The sequence below is a fragment of the Narcine bancroftii genome, chromosome 6 (assembly GCF_036971445.1).
Source record: "Narcine bancroftii isolate sNarBan1 chromosome 6, sNarBan1.hap1, whole genome shotgun sequence".
NCBI lineage: Eukaryota > Metazoa > Chordata > Chondrichthyes > Torpediniformes > Narcinidae > Narcine > Narcine bancroftii.
Genome location: NC_091474.1, coordinates 145,467,647 through 145,478,638, shown reverse-complemented (window position 1 = coordinate 145,478,638; position 10,992 = coordinate 145,467,647). Strand labels below are relative to the sequence as shown.

At 39.9% G+C, this 10,992-nt stretch overlaps 1 protein-coding gene and 1 non-coding gene across 3 annotated transcripts in view; both read right to left on the bottom strand.

The window, feature by feature from the left end:
• Positions 1 to 468: 468 nt before the first annotated feature.
• Positions 469 to 10,992, bottom strand: part of asap2a (ArfGAP with SH3 domain, ankyrin repeat and PH domain 2a) — a 218,325-nt gene continuing 207,801 nt past the window's right edge. The window contains exon 27 of one of the 2 annotated variants that reach the window (XM_069886255.1): positions 469 to 2,435. In XM_069886255.1, the coding sequence (XP_069742356.1) occupies positions 2,361 to 2,435 (75 nt within the window). In that variant the 3' untranslated portion in view covers positions 469 to 2,360. The remainder of the gene's footprint in view (positions 2,436 to 10,992) is intronic. The other variant, XM_069886254.1, reaches the window with a different exon arrangement.
• LOC138737776 (U1 spliceosomal RNA) lies at positions 8,165 to 8,328 on the bottom strand. The gene has a single exon (XR_011341228.1). It is a non-coding gene; the product is annotated as a U1 spliceosomal RNA (small nuclear RNA).

The following is a 10,992-nucleotide window of genomic DNA, read 5'->3' as shown; positions in this document are numbered from 1 at the left end:
ATATCATGTTGATGCCAATGTATGGATATTGAAAGATGGTTTATATTGGAAAGCAGTGAGACTGGTGAATAGACATTAATAAAGGATGGTAGTTAGAAAACTATACCTCAGAAGTGTGTCCCTGCTTTCAGGTTGATGGAAAAATCAATGCAAATAATCATTCAAAAACCTACTTTGTTCAAATAGTTGCTCCCAATTCTGGTAGCTTTAAAGGACACTTCTTTAATACAATGAGAATCTAATGCTGTGCTGAATGTCAAACATTTCACTGCTAAATAATTAGCTAATCTCTACAAATCTTACAGCATGCAAAACAAACCAAAAGCCAGTGTAGTTTCAGTCAGCTCCTGAAATGAGTCATACAAACTATTAATCTTGGCCTAAAATCCAATAACAGAGCTGAAAATTATGTATGTACTATGAACATGCTATTTTCATCTACAGAATTTGAGAGCACTTGGAAGTATTCAAAACTAGATGGTACTTTTATTAGATCTTGAATATTTTTGTAAAAATGTTTACCAGCTTCTGACGCTTTGCCACAGAGTGTTTTCTCTTTTTGATTTTGTGTAGTTTAGTTTTTTAGATGGATCTCAATGTGAAGTTTTAGAATGGAGTACATCTCTGGGGGAAAGTTTTCATCTTTATTGTTTACATTTTCAACATCAAAATTCTGGTTTTACCCAAAACAAGAATATAGTTCGTTTAGCAGAGTGAAATTCATAAAGAAACTTAAATAGATTAGATATACAAGCCTCACGATTGTAGTCTTTAATGGAATGAATCTGATTTCTAGAAAATCTACTGATTAACAAAACTAAAGTTAACAATTAAAGCAGCTTTTACCTTGATACAATGGATGGATTTTTAAACATTTTAGATCTTTTTGTACAGTACTTCATTAGATACTTACTGTCTCTTCAAATACCAAATTTACTAGGTTTTGTACACTTAACCTGCATTGATGAGCAGGCATCAGTTTAATAACTGTTTATTACATTTCTGAATTAATTCCAATGTTAAAACTGGGATATACAGTACATTACGCATGCGTTAATCATCAACCAATGCAATGAAATGTAAAGGTAGGACTGAACATTTACAATATATATAGATAGTGTTGCTCTGCAACAAATACCAAAGTTTGTCATCTTTGTATTCATTTTACACCATCCCGAAACAGGATTTTTTCAGCAATGTTTATCCTGTCCAGACATTATTGATACTTTTAGTCATTTATAGAAAGTAATAGATCTATCTGAATGATGTCAACATCTTCAGTATTAATTTGTATTACATACAAGAGTTAATAATTTTTGCTTTTGACAATAATTACAGCCATATTTAGTTAAAAGTGATTGGCTTTTTTAAAAATTTTATTGCTAGGCCAAAATAATTTTTGAATTTGCATTCCTCTGCATTGGAATTCAGGATGTCTCTTAAAAAAAAATTAACAAATCTAAGAATTAAAAATACTAATTTTTCAACAACAGGCCAGTAAGATCTTTGCAAAAAGTGTTTGAGATGAAAGTGACTATAAATGTTTTCCACTGCACTTTTTTTATTGTTTCTATACTTAATTATAAAAAGTCAATTATTCTGTGCACTTTAAAAAAAAAGCCTACAGCCAACATTAAGTTTTTTTCCCCAAAATAATTTTGCTAGTTAAACACTATTTTGGTTAAACTATGTAATAAAATGAAAAATTAACAGTAAGACTATACAAAATACACGAAGGATCCCCAATAATCATGTCTAAATATTCATGATTTATTTCTTTTGAAGAAACAGCCTTGCTGGACATTGCTGTTCATTAGCTGCCTTTTGAAATATATTCATATTTACATTAGAATCCTGTGTTAATGAATGTTTAGGAAAATTATATAAATCAATATGAAAGATGTTTTAAGATTTATAGTAGTGTTTTAAGGCTTTATGGAAGATGTGACGTTCAGCAAAACAGCATGCTTTCTAATTCATTACCTGATTTGTGAATTATATAATCTTTCATTTCTACTTGTTCTCCAATTTTGCTTCATTGCTGATGCGACATATTTCTAAACATTTTAATAGTTAGTGCCGTGAGCTATTCACTATCCAAAAATAGCATTCTTTCCATTCCCAAGTACCATAGAAAATTGCACCCTAGCTAATTGAGAGACATGAGAAGTGTACAATTTATAAAATGAATCTCCAGCTGTACTGAAAGTGCAAATACTTCAAGAATACATATTTAAAATCTAGATACTTATAACATCCTCCAGCTAAGAAGTGATTTGGTTATCAAGCTAAAAAGATGCATTGCTTGTCATCAGGTATGGTACCATGCTTAAATTGCTTCTCTCCACTTTTGAAAGACCTCAGTCAGCAATGAAGTGTACAAATGTCACTGGGAACACACCCCTTCGCTTTGGGTCTCCCTCAATGTGGCCAATCTAGAGGAAAATAAACACATTGCTATATTCAGAGAAATTGATGTTACAGAATGATAACCATATTTTTATTACACAATTGTTAAATTGTCTTTGAGATAATACTTTGCAAAAACTCATTGTTAATTCAGGTGATATTAATCAAATATTGTAAAAAAAAGTTCTTGATATTCATTTTAGAAAAGTGTTTTTTGTATCACACTAGTCCTGAGAATCTGAGGAGCCTTACTGCATTCAATTTTAAATCTACTTTGATGGCAGCAGTAGTCATATTATGACTGTGTATATTCTCTAAATAATTTGTGGCCCAATTATTTCTAAATCTCAATGGTTCAGCATATGTTCCCTCCTGGCTCAATGGTTGGTGTTTCTCATGCTCTTGAAATTCACCAAGGCCCCATTTCCTGGTTCTCTTGAAATTCACCAAGGCATTCTTTCCAAGCTCACTTGAAACTCACTAGTTAAACCATACCATGGCCTACCATCCTCAGGCAAACTGCCTTGTTGAACATTTCCACCACCACCTGAAAGCAGCCCTGCAAGCTCGACTAGAGGCCTGAATTGAATGGATGAATTCACACATCACCAAAAGACTAAGCAGTGTCATCCGCTGAGATGGTGTATGGCTCCCCGCTTACCATCCCAGGATACATTCACTCACTAGAGCCATGTTTCCTGCACTGCCTTTAAACTTATCAGGTCCACAAGAAAATGTATTATTCTAACAGCAGCACTATCGAAATGAGAGACATCCAACAGCACAAGGGTGAACTAGTAACTGAACTTTATTTTGAATTCCTTGCGCTCTTTGAGGTAACCACCCACTTCCTGTGAGGGGCGCACTAGCCTTAGGGAGTGATGTCAGCACGTCGTGGCGTCACTACCTGTCCAGTGGCGCGCAACCAGGAACTGGTGCCATCACCCGTGCAATGCATGTTGCCAACTGCGGGCTTCTCAGAAGGGAAGGGGGCCCACGCTATCTCATGTCGGACGACTGGGGCGGTGATTTGGCCTGTCTAACTGCATGGTCACTCAGCCCATTACGCCCCCCCCCCCCCCCACAGAATTGCTGCCACCTTTTGAGCAAGTCACCATACTGTCTTTGGGCCGGTGGACTCTGTGTCTGACTTGGGGATCTGGGACAGGCTGGCCTGAGTCCAGATGCATTGCCTTGAGGCGTTCAATGGTAAAATGTCCTGCTGCCTGCCAATGTCTAAGGTGAAAATGACACCATCACACAGCAACACCTTGAATGGGCCTTCATAGGAACATTGGAGGTGTGTCCCTTGCTGTCCTCTTCGAACAAAAACAAATTTGGTGGGCTGCAGTGTTCGCCAGGACGTGGTAGGGTGGAGAGCTGTGTCAGGAAGGTGGCGGAAGTTTCTGTTTACCCATTTGTTCCCTCAATCACTGGAGGATGTCTAGAGCTCTGGGTTGTGGGCTGGGAGGGTTGAAGTGAATGTACCCTGGGATGGTAAATAGGGAGCCGTACACCATCTCGGGGATGACACTGGTAGGTCTTCTTTTGGAGAGGTGTGAATTTGTCCATCTAATTCGGGTCTCTAGTCAAACTTTCAGGGCTGCTTTCAGATGGCAGTGGAAACGTTCGACAAGGCTGTTTGCCTGAGGATGGTAGGCCATGGTGTAGTTTAACTAGCTGCCGCAGAATTTGTGTAGGTTCGCTCAGAGCGAGGACGTGAAATAGGCCCCTCGGTCTGAGGCGATGTGGGTTGGGACTTCAAAGTGTATGACCTAAATGGGCAAGAAAGCTCTGGCGCAAGTCTCTGTGTCGCATTTGGGCAGGGGGAACACTTCCAGCCAATGGGTAAAATAGGTGTGAATAAATGTTGCATACCTTGGCTCACGGGAGAGGGCCGACAATGTCCATATACACATGGTCTAAACAGCACTGTGCCGGGTCGAAACTCTGGAGCAGGGCCTTGGTGTGTCTGTGCACTTAGAGTGTAGGCAGTAGAAACAAGTCTTAGTCCACAGGGTTACATCGCAGCGGAGGCCGTGCCACATGAACTTGTCAGACAGTAGGCGGACCGTGGACCTTATGGATGGATGTTACAGGCAGTGAATTGGGTCGAACATCTGTTGTCGCCAGGCTGCAGGTAGGATGGTATGGGGAAGCCTGTGAAGATGACGTGCAGTAAATTTGGGCTCGCTAACCTTCAGGCTGGTGATGGTGGTCTGATAAGCCTGGACGTCCACATCATCTGCTTGGTCGTTGGCTAACTGAGCAACATTAAGCCCTACTGAAGTAGTGCCGATGGCCGATCTGGAGAGTGTGTCGGCCACCACGTTGGATTTGCCTGCAATGTGCTGAATGTCCGGTGTATACTTGAAATGTAGGAAAGGTGTCGTGGCCTTACTGACCATGTAACTCACTGTTAGTGGTTTGTGGTCTGTGGTCTGTGTAAGCGATGAAGACCCTTCCTTCTAACGTGGTCTGGAAATGTCATATTGCCAGGTACAAGGCCAACAGCTCACTGTCAAACGTGCTATATTTGAGTTTGTGACCAGAGATGTTTGCTGAAGTAAGTCAGGAGGTGCCACTGTTCATTGACCCACTATCCAGTACTGAGCCAACCACTCTGTCCAATGCATCTGTTGTAAGGGCCGGGAGGAGGAAGAATCTGGATAAGCCAAGATGTGGTCTCTGCCAGTGCTGCTTTGGCTGCCTGGAATGCTCCAACAGTTTCACATGTCCACTGGAGCACCTTGTCGCCAAGTCTGATGAGGTCAAATAGGGTTGCATGAGGGTAGCTGCTCCTGTGTGGAAACGATGATAGAAGTTCACCATCCCTAGGAGTTCCTGTAGGCCTTTGATTGTGCTCGGTCTGGGGAAACATTGGATGGCTTCCACCTTATCCGGCAGCAGTGTGGCCCCCTCTCGGGTGATACAGTGTTCCTGGAAATCTATTGTTTCCAGGCCAGACTGGCACATAGCCGGGTTCACCATGAGTCCGAACTCCTGCAAACTGTTGAAAAAGTAAGTGAGATGCGGCCTGTGTGTGCTGACGTCAGGGCTGGTGATGTGAACGTCATCCAGATAGACAAAGATGAAATTGAGGTCCCTGCCAACCATGTTCATGAGACGTTGATATGTCTAGGCTGCATTCTTTAGTCCAAAAGCCATCCGAAGGAACTCGATAAGACCAAAAGGATTTTGGGACATCGTTAGGATGGACCAGAATCTAATGGTACCCTTTGATGAGGTCCACCTTGGAAAAAATCCGACAGCCCCGGAACCTAGTGGCGAAATCCTGGATGTGTGGGATTGGGTATTTATCTAGGATAGTGGCATCATTGAGTCATCTGTAGTCACCACACGGATGCCACCGTCTGAGTTCTTCTGCACCATATGCAGCGGGGATGCCCAGGGCCTGTTTGATTGGCAGATGATACCCAGCTCCTCCATGGCAGCAAACTCGGTCTTGGATTGGAGGAGTTTGTCCTGCGGGATGCGTCATGCCCATGCATACATTGGGGGCCCAGTGGTCTCGACGTGGTGCTCCACACATTGTGCTGCTTTAGCGTCATGCAAGTTTGGTGCCAACAATGAAGGATACTTGGCCAGTAGATGGGCATGTTCATAACGGACCAGTGTGTGGATTCCTAAAGTAATGAACATTGCTGTAGAGTAAGAGGGTATGGCTGGAATGTGGTAGCGTTGAACAAACAGCATCTGTTCATGTCCACCAGGAGCTCGTGTGCCCGGACGAAATCTGCTCCAAGTTGGGCTCCCCCCATGGACACAATCATACACTTCCAATGGAAAAGTGTCTGTGGCGTGGATTGTGACCAGAAGGGTGCCGAAACTTGGAATGGAGGAACCACTGGCTACCTGCAGGGGAAGGCCCTTGGAATTGTGCTTGAGATCTAAATACATCAGCGGAACGAGGCTTATCTCTGCCACCGTGTTGACTAGGAAATCCCTCTTTGTTCACTGGTCCCTGAGGTAGAGTAAGCCTTTATATGTTCCAGCTGCCGAGGCCAGCCTGCCCATTTCCCGTTACCATGCTTGACTTGGCATTGGGGTACAAGCATGGGGGGGGTGTAACGCCAGGCATTTCGGCCCCATCTGCGGTGGTAGAAACAGTAATTGCTGTTTGTCTGAGCGCTCGTCACATTGCGGTTGGGCAGCAGCCACTGCTAGAGGGCTCAACAGGGGGGAGGGGTGGGGAGGAGGGGGCTGAAGTGGTGGCACTGATGGTGTAGATTGGTTGCACATGATTAACTCTGTGGCGGAATGCGGAAAAGTCTGTTTATTTCCTTGGCTACCAGGTGTGGGGTGCTGAAATCCATGTCAGATATTGCAGAGGAAACGTGCACTGGTAGCTTGGAGAGGAACAGGGCCTCAAACGAGAAACACTTTGTGTGTCTGTCCGCTAAGGCCACCATTTCATGCATGAGCTTGGAGGTGTTCCTATTGCCCAAGTCTTGCATATTCAGGATGTGGACGACGTGCTCATGCTGGCTGAGTTCCAGGGAATTGAGAAGGAAACGCCAGAATTGTTCGTACTTATGCTCCATAGGAGGATTTTCCACGAAGGAGCTTACTTTTGCCCAGGGCGCTGACAATGTGCCAGAACTTGGTGTCCTCCGAGACAATGCCTCTGATCTGGAACAATGACTCGGCCAGTTGTAACCAATTCCTGGGCTGATTTGCCCAGAAGGGTAGCAAATGCACACCCACAGCATTGGTTGCAGCCGTTGTGACTGTAGTGATAGTAGCATCCTGCATTCTGTCATATTCGAGGTGGGTTCCAAAGATGTTGGAGCTGCTGGGATCACCACTGTAGCGTATGTTAACGGAAGCACTACCGAAATGAGAGACATCCACACAACACGAGGGTGAACTTTATTTTGAATTCCTTGCACTACTCAAGGGGACCTCCCATTTCCTGTGAGGGGCACACTAGCCTTAAGGAGTGCGTCAGCGTGTTGCAACGTCACTACCTGTCCAGCAGCACACAACCAGCAGGTGGCGCCATCCCCAGGCAACACGTGTCGCCAACCGCAGGCTTCCTCTCAGAAGGGAAGGGGGGCCTGTGCCATGTTGTGTTGGACAACTGGGGCGGCGATTCGGCCCATCTAATTGTGCAGTCACTCGGCCCGCTACACCATGTTATTTTGTAGCATCTCAAAAAGAAAAATGAATGAAAAATATGCTGAGGTATCAATAGGAATAACATTCAAATCTGGACCATCTGCCAATTTAGCATCAAAGTTCCAAGCCTGCTAGATTAATGGATTTTTATAGTATAAGTTTCCAACCAAACTGCATTTATAAAACCATTGTGTAAGATCCTAAATTAAATGCAAAATATTCTAGTAAACATTACAGCTAAGAGATAGTTTAATTAACTATATTTAAACATCCAAAATATTTATTTATTTATTACAGATATTCATAATGACTAAATATTAGAGTTTATAATTCTTTTATTTCTTTTTCCCTACCACATTCTGAGCATATCTCTCTGGATATTCAATTCCACGTGACAAAAATACAAAAATTCACAGAGCAAAGTTAGCCACAACATCAGAAGGCAGGCTTGAAGACATCATCCCAACTTTTAAAAGATAGAGGTCAATTTTATATTCATGGAGATATAAGAGATAAACTATTGGCTAATCAATTAAAAGCTTTAGTAGCCAAACGACAAATTAAGGAAATTCGCAAAGCTTTTTAAAAATTTTTTTTTCTTTTTTTTTTTAATTAGGGGAGAGTGCGAACGCAGTCCCCCACTACCACAAATTTTGCAATCGAGTATCTCGCATTTGGGAACATCGCAGGCGTCAGCACACCTGAAGTGCAATGGGATAGCCTCGTCCTGGGAGATTGGCCATCATGACCACCGATTCTCCTCTGCCAGGTAAGTATGCAAAACTAATAGTATTTTGACACTGATCATTTAGAAATAAATGACACCTTTAAGGGATTTTATTCTGAACTTTAAAGTTCTGATTCTCCTAAGGATAAATTTTTAGATCAATTGAATATTCCTGTACTATCTGCTGCTAATCAAAAGCAATTGGATCAACCTATTTTTTAATGAGGAAATTGCAGTCTGTACATTCATTACATTCTGGGGAATAACCAGGTCCTGATGAATTTTCTGTAGAATTTTATAAGGCTTTTTACTCATTATTTTCTCTGCACCTAGGTTCAGTTTTTTTTCCGATTATTTTTAAATTGGGCAAGCTGCCATTGTCTTTTATGAAGCTTCTTCCTCACTTATTCTTAAAAAGAATAAAAACCCAGTCGACTGCTCTTCATACAGGCCAATTTTTTTTTACTCCACATTGATATTAAAATTTTATACTAAGTTTTGGGTCATAAACTTGGAAATATTTTGCCACATATCTGATGATCAGACAGGATTTACTAAAAATCAGTATTCCCAATTCAATATGCACCATTTTTTAAATATGATATACTCTCCTTCTAAGGAAATTTCGGAATGTGTGATATCTTTGGCTGTGGAGAAGGCCTTTGACTGGGTAGAAAGGAATGATTTATTTAAGACTTCAGAAAAATTTAATTTTGGGGCTGATTTTATTCAATGGATTAAATTACTATATCTATCTCCCTCTGCCTGTGTTCTTACTAACTTTCAGAATTCTAAACCATTAATGCTCCAGCTTGGAACCAGACAATGATACCCTGTAAGTCCATTGCTTTTTGACCTGGCTCTTGAACCCTTAGCTATCACTTTCTGAGAATCTAATATTACTGGCTTTTTAAGGAAGGGCACTGCCCACAAAGTTTCGCTTTATGCTGATGACTTATTTCTTTTTATTTATAATCTTGAGAACTCATGGCCTTCTACGCATTCTTTACTTTCTCATTTTTGTCAATTTTCAGGTTATAAGTTAAATTTACATAAAAGTAAACTCTTTCCTTTGAAATAATATGTGACCAATAAATACTAATCTCCCTTTTAAAATAGTAAGAAATCAATTTATTTATTTGGATGTAATAATTACTAAGAATTATAAACACCTATTTAAAGAAAATTTTCTCAATTTAATAAAATACGTGAGGGGGCATTATCAAACTGGTCGCCCCTTTCTTTATCATTGGTTGGTCAAATCAACCCTATTAAAATTAATTACCTAAATTTATACACCTTTTTCAGGCTTTGCCTGTTTTTAATGCCAACTCTTTTTTTAATTCCATTGACTCAATCTTATCTTCTTATTTATGAAAGAACAAACACCCTCACCTAAATAAAGTCCATCTTCAAATATTGTTAAAAAGTGGAGGCTTAGCCCTAACTTTAGGTTCTATTATTGGGTAGTCAACATACAAAATCTTACGTTTTGGTCATGTTATATTAACCGTGAAGTCTGTCCAATACGGGTCCCTTTTGAATCCAATTCTGTTACAAAATTTTCTATTATTTCCCTTCTCAGAATAAACTAACTGACAATCTGGTAGTTAAACATAGTTTGAGGATCTGGATACAGCTCAGAAAACATTTTGGTTTACTGAGATTTTTTCTTTCTAGTCCTATTTTTTCTAATTATTTCTTTAAACTTCCATGATTGATCCAACTTTTAAAGAATGGTATAATTAGGCATTATATGTTTTAAAGATCTATTTATTGAAGGGAATCTCACTTATTTTGAACAACTGTCAGTTAAATATAGCTTACCAAATACTCAATTTTTTCATTATTTACAGATTAGAGATTTTTTTGCGATCTCATTTACATACACTTTCTAAGCTTTGGTAAAAATTTAAGAGATGTAATTTTTAATTTGCAACCTTTTTACAATGATTCAATATCTAACATTTATGACATATTGTTGGGAATAAGAGAGGTTCCTTTAGATACAATTTTAAAAACCTTGGGAACTGGACCTACAGTTTTCAATATTTGAAGCAATTCGAAATGTAATTTTTAAATTAGTTAATGCCTCATCTTTATGTGCTCATCACTCCCTCCTACAATTTAAAGTAGTCCACAAGGCTCACACGTCCAAAGTCAAACTATTTCGCTTTTATGCGGATGTATCTCCTCATTGTGATAGAGGCAACAATGGAGATGCTTCATTAATTCATGTGAGTCTTAGGAAATACTGGAAGGAAGTATTTCAAACTTTTTCTGTACTTTTCAAAGTAAATTTTAAGCCTAATGCCTTGTCTGGTATCATTGATTTAATGTATTAGCTTTTATTTCTCTTATGGCCCAATTTATGTCAAGATGGAAGGACTTTGCTCCGCCTGCTCACGCTCAATAGTTATGTGACGTTACGTCATGTTTAAATTTAGAGAAGATTCAATGCTCAATATCAAATTTGAATTTTACTTTTCAAACACTAAGTAACATTTTTGAATTACTTTTAAAATCCTTGATTTGGTATCAATGCACAGGTGATGACTAATAAGTTTATTTATTACTGCGACAGGAATTTTTTTCTTCTTTGCCAAACAGCTTTGATTTTGGTAGTGGGAAAAGATTTTTTTAAATAATAAAATATTACTACAATTTGTTTGATTAAGAATGTGGTTTATTGTGGATGAAATAGTATGATCTGA